Consider the following 15,178-nt stretch of genomic DNA (forward strand, 5'->3'; position numbering starts at 1 on the left):
GTACTAATTTTTTTAAAGATAAATATATTGCCCTTTGACTTCACAACGTCGGAGTGATCCATTAATGATCCAACCGACTAACAACAAATCAGTTTCATATTTTCAAAGGCAACCTAACCCCTAGCCAAACGAACTTTATAATAATTATCGTATAAAATATTCTACTTCTAGTTTTCCATTCTAAACATCAAAGATTCCAGCAAAAAAAAGTAAACTTTAGTTTTAAATGAACCAGTCATTGGCTTCATTCTAATTTCTACTACTTGCGTGCCCGAAATCCTTGACCTTCAGCCTCTATTCCGGTCAAGCCGCCATTCAACAGATTGTTAATCAATTGCTTCAACATGAACTGCATTTTAAAACATAGGTAGTTTTGTGGTTGTAAATGCAAATAATCCTGAAGAAAAGGACATGATGCTGATGTTTGACTTACCAAATGTTCATTGCATAAAGAATTAAAGATAATAGCAAAGGGCAAGAACAAAAGGAAAGCTTTGAATAATTCTGAAAATCTCCAGAGAAAATCCAAACATACAACAATTACACCCAAATCTAAGCTTTTCAAGGCATCTGATTGCATATTATAGTTCGAATTACTATATGATCTACGAATATACACAATGAACCTACTAACGGTGTACATCTTGATCGTAAAAGTCAACCTTATCATGGTGAACCTCAGCCATGAAAAAATCAGAACATGCATATATGTATATGAGCTACAGTATGTACATATACATATAACTTATATGGGTACATCAACTCAAAAGGAACTGCTAACCTAACAAAACTGTTCCGAGGCCTGGGTCAATGCACTCAAGTGGCTGACTCGGCCAGAAGCAAGGTATGCCACCAGCCGCATGCAATGTTTTTAGCACCACAACCCTCGATAGTAACTTCAGAAGGAATATTGCGATCAATCACGTCACCCAAGCCAAGCTGTTTCAGACACCAAGAACCTATAATTTTAGTTTTATAAGAAACTGAGTGGCACCCAGACAGCACAACATTGGAACAGAATAGAGGAGGCAAAAATAAACTCTCATTTTTTCTTTTAGGAAAAGTACATAAATGAGTACTTAAATGTTCCAGGAGGGTTATCCAAAAAAGATGATATTGAAGAAAATCAATTTGATATGAAATATAGGGTATAGGATGTTCCAATGTTATAAAGTCCAGTTGCCTACTTGTTTGATCACTCATCAGTGCAAGCATGATACCTGGCCATACTTGTTCCATCCCCAGCAGAATACTTTCCCATCCTCTTCAAGCAACAGAAGCATAGAGTCAACAGACTAGCACAAAATGAAACAGGTAGAGTTTCAGGAATGCATAGCTGGCATACCTGTGATTACAGCACTGTGACGAGCTCCACATGAGACAACTTTCACGTGTGTATTTTCCAAACTTGGAGCATCTAAGATCCTGGGAAGAGTCTGATTTTGAAATTCAATTACAGAGGTTAATTCCAAAACCTCGAAATAGGGAAAAAAATGAAATAAAACCTGAAGGAAGAGCCGAGAGTTTTTAAAATGTGTAAGATATTTTAGCTCAAAACTAGAAATAATAGACATCCATGGTTTATAGCTTATAAGACCCTAGTTTTCCATTTTAATTATCATCTAAGGGACTATAGGAATCTAATCCTTGCACTAACACATCATGGAAATTTATAGCAATTAAGTGATTTATGATGTGTCAAAAGTCAGATTGATTCAGCTGTGCTTAAAGGAAAATATTGAATTCAAGGAATATAAACTTGGCACATACCTCAGCTTGATCACCACCAGTTCCCAACTGCCCAAACTGATTCCCACCAAATGCATACACATCACCATCAGCCGATATGCAAACCGTGTGCCATAGTCCTGCTGCAACTGACTCTATCCTGATGCCCAATAAGGAAGAAACACAAGTCGGGCTTAATTCATCATCTGTACTTCCTTGCCCACACTTCACAAAACAATAAAATCGAAACAATTTAACTCCCATATCACAATACATTAGAATATAGAACAAGCATATATCTAACTGAAATAGAGGAGAGATGAATATTGGAAAAGGAAATGAGAAGATTATCCCTTATTAGATTGAACCTCATCTTCAACTTTACTGAGCTTTTTTCTCCACCAATTTCTACTTTACCTACATATTGATCCTGAAGAACAGTTAATCTGAGAAATTCCACTCAACATCAGGGATGGATATAAGGATTCAAACATTGAACAAGCTTGGAAGAAGAGGAATAGGTTTCCACATACGTACTTCGTAATGTTAGAATGATCTAAGGCCATAACCAGAGGATCACCCTCAAGCATTTGAATGTACAATCTAGTTAAGGATCATGCATTTAACTAACAGAAGAAAAGGAGAAACATTTCCCTCAAATGGAATACACCCCATCCATAATACAAGATAGAGGTATGCATTAAACAAGAAAAAAAATATTAATTTCAGCAGGTAATTCTATAGGCTAAGGACTGGATGAAAACTTCTAGTGGCCTTCAACAACCACGGTATAATTAGAGTAGAACTCAGTGATTAATCTTAAGCTAATAAAGTTCCTTACAAAATGTATATAGAGGGAGAACAGACAGATGGGAATGGTTTCGATATGTTATTGATTGGTGCAATTGACACCTAGACTATGAGATGATTAGGATCCCAAAGAGGAAAAGGCCAGTGCTTGAAAAAAATTAACACTATAATCTCTTTCCCTTTTGGAATGCAAGCTCATCTGTTAGTTTGTTTATTCTGTCTCTCTATTGTCGGGAGAGGGAGGGATGGCTTTTGGTGATGTGATGGGTGACCAAATCAAGTAAAAGATAGTGCAGGGCTAAGCCTTGAGAGTTGAGGAAACTTGAGAGAAATATATTCTTTGAGAACTAAACTAAGTCGGCAGAGTATTCAATGTGAAATGCTACTACATTGTGGTTATGGCAACTAACCTGTCCATAGAGTCCCCAACCGAAAGTAAGTAGTGCCCCAGCATCTGTTCATGCACAAATTGTTTAATGTGATAAAGTATCAATATGTTTTTGAGATCAACAAAATATAGAAAGATATAAAAGCAAATCAGACATCATACAAACAAAGCTTCTCATGAATACAACATTCTAATGAGTTACTAATCATCCTAAGGATTATTAATGCTACAGTTTTCCCCAACTCCATGGATATCTTGCAGGTCAGTGGAATCTAATGAGTCACTGAGCATCCTAAGGATTTTCATAAAAGATAAGTTTGTTCCAAAGTAATTAATTAGCCTTCAAACATGTCTTGTTTCGCTTCTTTCTATGTTGGGAAGGAATTTTATTTTTTAAGAAAAAGTGAAGAAAGTTGGGACTTGGAGAGACGTTGGTAGGAATTTTTATTAAGAAAGTTATATTTCTCTCATGTCCTAACTTGTTACTAACCCAATACAATTTTTCACATTATTTCCTATAGCCAATTTCGTGATTTTTCCATTCGAAACCCAACTAAACCTCAAGCTATACATTTTACCAAAATTAAGGTATCTTCTGTTTACAGCACCCTTTTTATTTATTTATTTTTGTGTTTATACCTTTCTTCATTTAAAAAAATTATGTTAAATTATCTGACTTATCTCTTTTCAACACCTAGACATCTGTATTAAAATTTTCAATAGCTTTCTCAAATTACTTAAACTTTTTACATGGCAATTTAACCTGTTCACTAAGGGAATGATCAAAGGCATACCTGTTATTACCGCACTGTGTCGCCCTCCACAGGCAATTTGCTTCACATAACTTCCAGGAACTCTAAAACCCTGCCCTTCTGAACTCAAGATGCCTTGAGAAAGTGCAGCAGTTCTATCTTTCCCATAAGAAGAGGACTCAATGCAAGGTACAAGATTGGGTGAGGATACCATACGTACCCTAGAACCTAAACCAAGCTGTCCTTCACCTCCATAGCCCCAACCCCATACCTGCCCAATATCTGAAACTTGGCGAAAATTAGGATATATCCAGTAGCGTGCTTTACAAAAGAAACCATTTGCAGCTTGAAATGTCATATTGCCAACCAATCTAAACACAACTACATTAATGAAGAAAATACACGTTGGACTCTTTTAACTCTTTAGTCCAGGAGTTAGACAAAGTACCTGATAATGCCAGAGTATGGCGGCCACCGGCAGCTACAGTCACAATCCTCACTCCCGCGTTTAAGGTTACTAGACATGGCAATGCTGAGAGAGTTTCATCACCAGACAATGAGCTTTCAGCAGACTGTTTTGTTGATGATATTCTTCTTCTTTTTGTACTTTCCTCTCCACCTCCTTTACTATCAGAGGCAGAAAATGTTCCACCACTTGATCTTAAGCCTTGAGAACGAGGGCTCACTTCAAGAATTTCACCCTTTGTAAAATGAGTATACCAACAAGTAAACATTATCAGTCTGTTATCTTAAACCATATGATATTTTACCTTGCTCTGTCAAAAACGAGTTCTGTCTTTCAAATACATCCTTCTCTAAGCTTGTCCCCATGGATGGATCACCAAATACCTTCCCTGAGGGAATACACTCTTTCCACCCCCAGGTATAAACTTCTCCATTTTCTGTGAATAACAAAGTGAAGTTCACTTATCAGCTAAGTGGTTTACCTAGGTTCCAATTAGTTGTTAGTTCTACCAGTTAAACTTCTAAAAAGCAAACCATATTTGAATAAACAAACCATTATAACATCTAAAAATACAAAATTCTACTTTTTGTTAGTAACAAAGAGTCACTTTCCTATCGAAATGCACTCTTTTTTTCTTTCTGTTTCCTCTATCAAATACTAAATACGAAAAGTAACAACCAAATGGAACATTAGTTAAAAAACAGAGCGAGTCTTAGAATTACCTGTAACTGCAACACAGTGTGCCCAACCTGCTGCTGCTTTTACTACAGAAGCTTCAGTTGGAAGTGGAAATGGCTCTGGATTTTCCTGAAACAAGCAAATTACAAAAAATAAATACGAATTTAATTTTCTAAATAAATACATCCAAATAGATAAATATATATATAGGAAAATTATAGAACATTAAATTACCCCATGCTTCCCAGATGTGACGTAGCTTTGACCTAAATCATCCGTTGAACCCCAAGTGATAAGCTTTCCTGAATCTTAAATTTTAAAGAAAAACACAATTAGTTGAATTTTATTTTATTTTAACAAAAGTAATTGCATAAAAAATTATTGTGCAGACCAAAATACAGCAAAAAAACCACTTTTTAACAAGAAAAAAAAACAAAAATGGAAAATTCGATTCACAATTCCATTAACAAGTTGATTTTTTTAATATAAAAAACAGAGACAGAGAGAGAAAATCTGTAGTTTGAAACTCATTTAAAATAAAGGACACGGATGAGCTCAATATAGCTAATTTAACTCAGCTGAGTTGACTTCGAAGTAAAACAAAACAAAAACAACGAAAAATTCGAAATTTCACTTCCTCTCCTCCTCCTACATTATCTCGCCGACCAAACAGATCAAAATGTACTAATTTAATTACCACCAACACAGCCGCAATTACGTTACATAAAAATTTAAACTTTTTTTAAGAAGAAGAAGAAAATGTTTCATAAACAAAAATAAAAATAAATGAAATTTAAAATCAAAAGAATTTAAAAAAAAAAAGCCGAAAGAGAAACAGAGATTTGAAAAAAGCAACCAGAAATGGCCATGGCGAATCCGCAACCTCCACCGCATACGTCGGCCCAGGAACAACCAACAGAAGCCGGAATCCGCACAGTAACAGGCGACAAAAGCGGCATCCGTTGCGGTAACGCTCCAGGTAAATATCCCCACATGAAAACCACGCGCTCTCTGTTAACTACCTCCATTTTCACTTCCTCGCTTTCTTTTCCTTTTCCATTCATCTCCAACAGAGAAAGGAAAAGAAAGGAAAACCAAAATAAATTCAAAATTTTTATTGTTTTTTGAGAATTTGTTTTTATTTAATTTGTTTCGGGAGTTTCGTTTCGTTGGGAGGAGCCCTAATTTTGGGCGAATAAAAAGCGGGGTGTATCATTTTCAAGGGAACGGAGCTGCCACGTAGGATGTTCACGTGGGATCAAAATACACGTGGCACGACATTTTGCCGCTAGATGTCTCGGCGATTTCTAGCCAGGAGTTAACGGAACTTTCTGGAAGGTCACTCTTTTTTTTCTTTCCTTTCTGTGAAGTTACGGAGAGGGCATAGTTGATGGCGTGTTAAATTTGAAATCTCGACACGTGTGAATGTGAACTTGAGTCCAATCATTATGCTGCCATGTGAATTGTTGAAAGTCTCCTGACACGTCATATTATGTCCCACTTGCTCTCAATCATGTTGTCTTTTCTCATTTTTTATTTTTTCTTATAATTTATTTCAAATAAAATTAATAATTTAAAAAATATACAAATATAATAAAAATAAAAAATATAAATATGATAGGATTTAAAATTTTAATAACTATTATATATAAATTTAATAAAATATATAATTTTTATATAAAATATAATATAAATATATATTTTTTAATATTTTATATAATATAAATATACAAATTATTAATTTTATGCAAGAAAAAAAATAATTAAAATTTTCAAACGTAAATTGATTGGTTTTTAATAAAAAAAAAGATTTTGACATATTAACGATGAAATTTTTTAATTCCATTAATCAACATCTTTGCACGAAAATATAAATACGTAAATATTGAAAACATAAAAAATTCATAGAAATCAATATTAATTGAAACTTTAATTTATTTGGTGCATTAATTACTCAATCACTTTTAAGAGTATAATCGAGTAAAGTTAAATCGATAAAATGAAAAGTTTAAGTTTGAATTCGACTCTTAACTCACAGTTCGATATTCGATTCGAGTTCGATCGAGTTTTATTTTTTTAATTTAAGTTCAATTCATGATCAAAATCGAACTACTCAAATTCGTTTGATTAATATATAAAAATAAACTCGATTCATATATTTGACGAGAGTTCGATCATTTGTGTTCGAGTTTGAATTCGATATATTTTATTAATTAAAATAATAAAAATATATTTAAATATAAAAATTCGATTAAATTCACGAATTACTCAAATTGAGTTTATGAATATTCAAACTCAGTTCGATCAATGAGTCTAATTACTCGAACTCGAACTTGATTCGATAATAATCGAATTAAATTTAAATTTTATTCGAATCAAATTAAAATAATTTATGAATATTAATGTATCATTTATATCCTTAATCAATTTTAGATAGTAGCCATTCTTAGCCCGAGAAATGAGTGAATTGTTGATAAATGTTATCTTAATGTAGACAGAAAAAAAGGAGAGGCTAGCAGTTAGCATTATTACAGTTTCCTTTTTTCAGTGTGATTCTGTTTCTCTCTGGAATTCCTACAGTGTATGGTTTGGTCTTGTTTAGTTACTAGTCAAATCATGCCAAAAGAAGAAGAAAAGATAAAAAGAGGGAAACAAAGGCAGAAAATGTGTTAGATTCAAAGATGAACCTTTCTTTCTTAATTTACCAAGATATCTTGTTAAGGACTGTCTAGTCAACACCGGCATTTTACACTTTCACATTGCCGTTGTCAACTTGAGCTATTCTTTGTTTAATTAGTGATTTATAAATTTGGCAATTTGTGTGTATGTTCATGTCAAATATGAAAAGTATTGTGTTATTTTGACATATTAAATATAAATGAAATATATATTTTTTAAGTTTATATACGATTTTTATTAAAATTTTAAGTTATTTTCATATAATTTTTTATATTATGTTATCATATTATATTTAAAATTATGAGATCTAATGGTATAATCACATAATTTTACATTTAATTTACAAAATTTGGACCATAAGCATTATTACTAAACTCGTCAAATCATTTTGTTTAATTCAATATTTGAACTCGAAATTTTTAAAATAAAATTTTAAATTCAAAGACGTTAAAATAAACAAAATTTTTGCCAATAACCTATTATTGAATTGGTGCTAGAAAACTTCTTTAACCCAATATTATATTTAATTCCAAAAAAAAGAAAAAGAAAAAGATTACTCTTAAATTCTTTTTCTTTCTAATCTATTTGGTAGACCTAATAATTTAAAATATAATATAATAATATGACATAAATATAATATGAAAATATAACATGAAAGTGATACGATTTAAAATTGTAATAATAATTATATATGAATTTAACAAAACAAAAAAATTATATGTTATATTTTCATATCTATACGAATTATTACATATAATTTTTATATAAAAAATTAAACAAATATAAAAATTTTAATATTTTATATGATATGAAAATATAAATCGTTGATTTACTCTTTGATCTACAATATAAAAAAAAAATGGTGTACATGACAAAAATTGGTGTACATGCAATTTTCATATAAAAAACTATATAAATATAAAAATTTTAATATTTTATATGATATAAATATACAAATAGTTGATTTACTCTTTGATCTACAATATTAAAAAAAAAAAAATTGGTTATATGACAAAAATGTCCCACAGGCCTAGCCCAAAGTAGTCATTATCATCCATGACTAAAACCTAATATTAACCATTAATTTAAGCCTAATGATTGGGTACGGATCCTTAAAAGTATTGAACAGGCCGTATCTTTTGAACCGTCCGATGAGCAAAACCTCAAATTTTGGGCCTCATTTACCATAAAACATGCAGAGCCTAAATGCGCAAAAATGGGCCCTCGCCAATGATGTTGATCTGATGGCTTTTCACCTGTTTTAGATAAGAAAACTTGATCATGCATGCACTGAATGGGGCCCCACGATCATGTGGCTAAAAATGATGGGCTTATCATTTGGCACAATCGATTATGCGATGGGGAAGAGAGGCCCAATAATTGTGGGTGCCTGGCCCCAACCGATTAGGTGGTTAACATGATTGGATCACATGTGATTGCATTATAGCATGTTGGGCTTTAAAGTATTGGACCAGGGAAGCACACGTTTCTCAATTTGGGGTAAAAAGTTACGTTAACACTAGTTGGTAGGTAGTAAAGATAACGTCCATTTCCACATTGCGAATTTTCCTATGTAATTCTCTATCAGTTACAATCAAAATTATTTTAGAACCCCACATATAATCCAACTGGTTCATATAATCGTCTTTAAAAGTTAATATTTAACTCCAGTATTTAGAATTTTTATTTTTTAGGCTCGATTTACTTTACATAAAAAATATGAGTTTCTAACTATCAAACTTTCAAAGAAATATAAATATTTATAACCAGTTTTATACGTAATTACGTAATCATCTTATATACATACATATATATATATATATATGTATGAATGCATATGAATGCAAGGAAAGTTGGGCACAAGATCTTTGGTTGCATTGGAAAAAGCTTGTCTGCAGCTGGATTAGGTTTCCACGTGCAACTTTTTCAAACAAAAAGCTACAAATTAATTCTGAAAAACTGACGTCGACCATTAACTTTAGTTGCTTGTTTGGCAGGGATAAGTTTAAGCCACTCGTTAGAACAATGTCAAAAAACGTGCATACGCTCTTCATATTTGAGCCTCAAACTGCAATTTTCAATATTGTAAGTATGTAACTGAAAACTTGATCAGTTCATATTATAAGGGGCCCCTCTCTGATAATGCCACTTCACTACCTTTGGTACAGCAAAATGGACTACCAGGACATGCCAGAATGGAAGCTTGACACGCTTTTGTCTGAATATGGGTTGTCTACTCAAGCTGACTTGGATTACGAGAGACACTTTGCCATGGCCGCCTTCATTATATGAATATATTATATAAAATATAATACAAAAATAATGTCATTTAAAATTTTAGTGATTATTATATATGAATTTAAAAATTAATAAAATATATATTTTTTATTTTTATGTAGACACAACTGTGTTATAATTTTAATGTAAAATATAAGATAAATATATAAATTTTAATATTTTATACAATACAAATGCAAAAATTATTCTATGATCACTACCAAAAGCCTTCTCCTTACCACAAGTAATCCTTGTTTATATATATATTCATATATATATATATATATGTATGTATGTATATATGTCAGGTGTTCATTATTTCATAATCTTGTATGTTCCAGCTTTAGGTCTTAATATTCCTCTCTGAGGAATCAGTTCTTCTGCCGATTATCTCATGTTTGAATGAAACTAATGGATTTCATATCCAAACCGACAAGAATCTTAACCTGCACCAACTAGTGAAAGATACAGATTTTCTTTCACAAAACACTGTCTGCTAAAATATTAGCTCTTCGTAAACTATTCCATAGAACACAACTGGGCTATTAATTGCCCTAGAAATCACTGGTTATGCAAAAACCAAAGAGAATACTTTTCAACCCTCAAGGAAACATAGTTACTTTATACAGAGAAAAAAAAGCATTACAAGTTATAACTAATATTAACATGTAATAGATAACTAGGGTTTAGTTAAAAATCCACTCCTGCGATGTATGTGGAATGTATGTCCTAGAAATACCACAAACACGCCTACCATTAGGATTCAGCGCCTCCGAACACGCCTGCCATTAGGATTCACCGGTTCTTCCATAGGACCTTCTGCTGCTAGATCTATCCCGTAAACACTGCTGCCACTCCTCTTCCTACTTGACAGCAGACTTGAGCTCTCCTCACCGGATGCAAAGGTCTTCAACAGCTCCGACAACAAAGATGGGCAACATTCCTCCAAGTGCCTGAACCCTTCTGACTGCATTACCGCTGCAAAACATTGAAAAAAATAAATTAGTTTATGTGTCACCACAGCCAAACAAGAAAATATGTTAGCTTCTAATATAATATTAATGTCAACTTTTCAACAGAAGTAAGTTCATGCCAATAAAAAAATCTATTACAAATGTTTTTGATTGACCCTGGAACAAAAACATGCACAGATTGTCAACAATTAATAAGCCAGGCACAAGTAAAGAAATATACTTGCACTAGAAATGACTGCAAGAGACAAAAGACTAACTGGTGGCATCCAACCAGAATAATTCCACATTAAGACAAACAAATTTTCAGTGATAATGTCCAACACCGACAGAATTGAACTGCTTTGACCACACAACTTGCCAAGCATAGAACATATATCCTGCTCTAGTCCATTTCTCTGCATTTAGTATAAAAACTATTTTCCATGTTTTCCCCTGCCTCAGAAAGCAAACACGATGTAAGCCAATAATATTGTCCGTATTCTCAAGGGAACAAAGATCCCAAAGGTTGAAAAAGACAACCATGCCACATTTAAATGACAGAATTACAACAGGGAAGATGTGGCATATTCTATCTCCAAGATAATATTGCACAGGTTCTAGTAAAAAATTAACAGAGGTGGATAGTAAGACATCCATGCGCATTTTTCACCTCTTTCCCATTTGCCTTTCCCAGGTTTGCAAAATTGTGGTTAAGCCCAGCATCAACAAGTTACAAATGATCAATAAAAGGTAGTACTTAATGCATGGCCACTTGTTGCTCCTTAGAGAAAAGGAGAAGGAGTAGGGTATAAGTAGTAAAAATGACAAAATAGAAAACCAGAAAACCTCACAATAGAAAGGCATAATGATCTGACGTCTTGTAAGTGAAAGGCATGTACATCTGCACTCTTGTAGCACTTTAATAAAATGTAAAGTAATACATAGTAAATTAGTTTTATCTAAAAATTTCAAGCACCAAACTCTCTTGGAGGTTAAGGGACTATAACTTATAATCCCTTAACCTTCCCTTAACCTCCAAGAGGGTTTGGTTCTTGAAATATAAGCATCTGCAAGAGCTAGATATGCATTGGGATACACCAAAAGACTTATGAAGTGCAAACAATACAAAAACCAAGTTTAATAACCAGGAATTTGCATTGGTAGTATCTATGAACACGTACCTCCCAAGTTAGCTGGAGTTGCAGCAAATTTCAAACATATAGCTTTAAGCTGCACGCAATGATGCTGCTCGGCCAGTGCAAGAGTCGTTGCCACTGTGTCAGCATTAAGTTCTTCACACAATTTTGCCTCGCACAACACTTTAAGTCTATCTAAATTGTACAGATCAGCAGCGGCCAGAAGATGCTGCACCATGTTGGTAGACATACACATAGACGTTGAGCCTGTAATCTCTTGTACATCAGGAAGCTTATCGGTATAAATAAACAAGAGCATTGCCTGAAAGAACAAGAACAGACAAGCAGAAGGATGAATTCTCACTTTAGTTAATTAGCCAATAAATAATAATAGCACATCTACAGAACTAAAATCTATAGTTGGATATATGCCTCACCACATGTTGTTAAATCCTATTTCTAATTCAATGAATTAACAATAAGCACATATTCATTTCAAGGGTTTGATAATGCAATATACTCAATTCTAGATCATTTTTCAAAATCCAAAAGTGCATTAAAAGAAGCATCACCTTGAAGATAGAGGGCTCAACATCTTTCACAACTACTTTATCCATATTAGGGTCCCCAACAAGCCCAAAAAACTGTGCCCTAAAAACAGGTGAGCGGGCAGCTAGGATCAACTTATGTGCTCTATATGTCTCATCACCAACCTGAAAAATTATATCACAACCAACTTCAGACTCTAACAAGGCTTTAAGATTCTGACCCATGTCTGATGGAGGTACAGAAATAGAACACTGTTTCGGTCCCTCGAGGCGAGTTCTGACTACTCCAACAGTGCAGTTCATGATTAGGCAATCGTCCTTTATATAGTCAGAAGTTTCTAAAGTTGTTCTTCTAAAGAATCGCTTATAACCCCTGAATGCATGGAAGAAAGAGGCAATGTAAAATCAATACCTTAATGAACTACGAACTGGATATAAATTACTCCATTATTGAAATATTTAGGTATATATGCACTGTATCTGCATTTATATAATTTTAACATCTAATGGGATGAATATATTAATTAGACTAGAGAAACTTTAATGCCCATCAAAGTAAAATGCATATTTCAACAACACAGACAGACATACAAGATTTTAATAAATAAGAATAGTCATTTAAAGTGAAATCAAATGGAAATCACCAAAATATCATTTCTTCACAAAGAACCAAGCTATAGGTCACTGCCCCTAGAACCACCCCCCATTTTTCTCATTTCCTTGTTTTAGTCATTGACTCATTGAGTCTTATCCTCAGTTCACTTAAGTTATGCAAACAGCTTTTTACATGGTATTCAACTTCTATGAGTCGATACCTTTTGGAAACTTCAAATAAATTTCAGTTTGATGCTTAAATCCTCAAAAATAAATGCAAAAAAAAAAAAAAGCCAAAAATTTAACCAACCAGACCCTACCCATATTCTAAAACCTAGAGCTGGCAATCTAAAAGAATACGATACCCAAAAAAAAAAAAGTGAAAATGATACAGTTTAAAATTTTACCAATAACTATATATGGGTTAACGAAACAAAAAAAATGTATTTCATATTTTCTAAGTTAACATGAATTGTGACATGCAATTTTCATGTAAAACATGAAACAAATACATGAATTTCAATATTTTAAACAATGTGAATACACGAATCGTTAATTAAACCACACCCACATTTACCAATTCATCAAACAAAAGCATATAAAAATTTCATATCCCCTAAACCTCAACCCCCCATTTCCGGTCACAATTCACAAACATAAACCAATTTAATAATTATAATATAAATAAATAAAACAATAATTACCCTATAAATTATCAAATTCATTCTACAATCACACAGAGGAAAACATTTTTCTAAAATAATAAAATTATGATCCAAACCCTAAATTAAAAACTCAAAATTGTTACCACATGCTCCCTCTGTACTTCAAAGTATACGGCCCACTCTCCAACGCCCGATCAAAGTGACTGTGAACCTTATGCTTCCCTTTCCCACTCTGGTCCACAAGGGTAAGCTCAAAAAGCGCTCGAACATCGGTACCTTCACTAGCCAAAGCAATGAAAACCGAAACATACATCGCATTATCCTCGGGATTTTTACCGTCGGGGTAAAAGTAAATCGCCCAATCGTAACCTCCAACGGTAAAAACATCGCTGGCTATACATTTCCCGGGACCCATCCCTTTCGCCAACGAGTAACCTTTGATTGTGAACTGGTGTGACCCGTTCACCGTCTCACTCACCGATTTTGATACCGAGTCCTTGAAATCGTCCATGGTAGTTTTCTTTCTTCTTTTCATCGAGTTCACCAAAACCCTAACCCTAGAAATTGCATTTCGTAGGTAATTTTGGATAATTTCTGAGGGTAAAATGGGGGATTGAAGATGTTGAGTTATTTTCTCTTGCAGCAGTGGCGGCGCTCACGGTGGCCCCGGTGATAAAACGACCAGAGGGGAATGTGTAAGAAGTTTCGTGGAGACCTTTTTTTTTCGCTTCGTTTGGGTTGGTTTATGGGATTTGTGTACGATAAGATGGCGGGCAAAAAGTATATATTGTCACACACAAAAAAAAAAAAAAAAGCAATTTTAATGAAATAAATAAATAAATAAATAAATTTGTATTTTTGTTCAAACAATCCTAATTAAAAATAGAAAAATTAATTATATATTGTTTTTTAAGAAAAAAGGTAATTTCAAAAACATATAAAATAAAAAATATATTTTTTAAATAAGTATTTGTTGTTATTGTGCTTAAATATTTTTATCTATTTTTAAATAATATACTAGCATATATTGAATAAACTCTAACTTTTTATTTATCAAATAAATATATTTTCATGAAATTATTCCAATGACATTATAATATTATTTACAAATTAAATAAAAATGATTAATATTCATAAGAAAATAATTGAAATAGTGGTTTAATGTCCATTTTCATCAATTAAAAATTTTACCGAAAATTATATATTTAAATAAATAGATAGAATATAGTATATAGATGGATATAGACATATACATTATAGATAATGTGGAATAAAATTCAAAGTTTATTAAAAAATCAAACATTGAGATTTTATTTTTATTTTTAAAAAATAAAATTTTCAAGAAAGAAAAGAAAAACTTTGAAATTTTGAACAAATCACCGAGTTAAAGTGATATATAAAATTAACAATAATTAATTTTACTTATTTAATATATAAATTAAAAATTTGTTGTATCTTAAAATTATAATTATTTTATATTATAAATTTTTATATTTTTAAATTA

General features: G+C 32.5%; 2 protein-coding genes across 6 annotated transcripts; both read right to left on the reverse strand.

The window, feature by feature from the left end:
• Positions 1–39: 39 nt before the first annotated feature.
• LOC111310181 (ultraviolet-B receptor UVR8-like) lies at positions 40–6,005 on the reverse strand. 5 transcript variants are annotated; one of them, XR_016330265.1, is made up of 12 exons: positions 5,679–6,005; positions 5,057–5,130; positions 4,867–4,951; positions 4,449–4,580; positions 4,127–4,363; positions 3,721–3,960; positions 2,949–2,992; positions 1,771–2,158; positions 1,346–1,436; positions 1,221–1,264; positions 782–939; positions 40–349 (listed from the first exon to the last, which is right to left on the reverse strand). XR_016330265.1 is itself a non-coding variant. In XM_089748289.1 (12 exons), exons 1-11 carry the CDS (start codon positions 5,884–5,886, stop codon positions 817–819), a joined length of 1,461 nt encoding a protein of 486 aa, XP_089604415.1. In that variant the 5' UTR covers positions 5,887–6,005; the 3' UTR covers positions 40–349; positions 782–816. The 5 variants fall into 5 exon arrangements, 3 of the variants coding, with proteins under 3 accessions (XP_089604415.1, XP_022765107.1, XP_022765106.1); XM_089748289.1 differs by having other exon boundaries at positions 1,771–1,953; XR_016330263.1 differs by lacking the exon at positions 40–349 and having other exon boundaries at positions 554–939.
• A 4,341-nt stretch (positions 6,006–10,346) lies between these two features.
• LOC111310182 (BTB/POZ and MATH domain-containing protein 3-like) lies at positions 10,347–14,437 on the reverse strand. The gene is made up of 4 exons (XM_022909374.2): positions 13,818–14,437; positions 12,440–12,788; positions 11,913–12,189; positions 10,347–10,756 (listed from the first exon to the last, which is right to left on the reverse strand). The coding sequence occupies exons 1-4, from the start codon at positions 14,207–14,209 to the stop codon at positions 10,542–10,544; spliced, it is 1,233 nt and encodes a 410-aa protein (XP_022765109.1). The 5' UTR covers positions 14,210–14,437; the 3' UTR covers positions 10,347–10,541.
• Between the last annotated feature and the right edge of the window lie 741 nt (positions 14,438–15,178).

Source organism: Durio zibethinus, chromosome 19 (genome assembly GCF_047325235.1).
Source record: "Durio zibethinus cultivar Kanyao isolate XHJ-2024 chromosome 19, ASM4732523v1, whole genome shotgun sequence".
NCBI classification, from domain to species: domain Eukaryota; kingdom Viridiplantae; phylum Streptophyta; class Magnoliopsida; order Malvales; family Malvaceae; genus Durio; species Durio zibethinus.

Bases quoted from the DNA above. Each gene is read 5' to 3' on its own strand.
- LOC111310181 (XM_022909371.2), bottom strand. From the start codon at position 5,886: ATGAATGGAAAAGGAAAAGAAAGCGAGGAAGTGAAAATGGAGGTAGTT. The intron at 2,993-3,720 runs GTATGCCTTTGA...GTGCATGAACAG, and splicing joins ACACAGTGCGGTAATAACAG to ATGCTGGGGCACTACTTACT. The intron at 1,954-2,948 runs GTTAGTTGCCAT...TGTTTTGTGAAG, and splicing joins GTTGGGGACTCTATGGACAG to TGTGGGCAAGGAAGTACAGA.
- LOC111310182 (XM_022909374.2), bottom strand. From the start codon at position 14,209: ATGAAAAGAAGAAAGAAAACTACCATGGACGATTTCAAGGACTCGGTA. The intron at 12,789-13,817 runs GTAACAATTTTG...CCATGCATTCAG, and splicing joins AAGTACAGAGGGAGCATGTG to GGGTTATAAGCGATTCTTTA. The intron at 10,757-11,912 runs GTACGTGTTCAT...AATGTTTTGCAG, and splicing joins AACTCCAGCTAACTTGGGAG to CGGTAATGCAGTCAGAAGGG.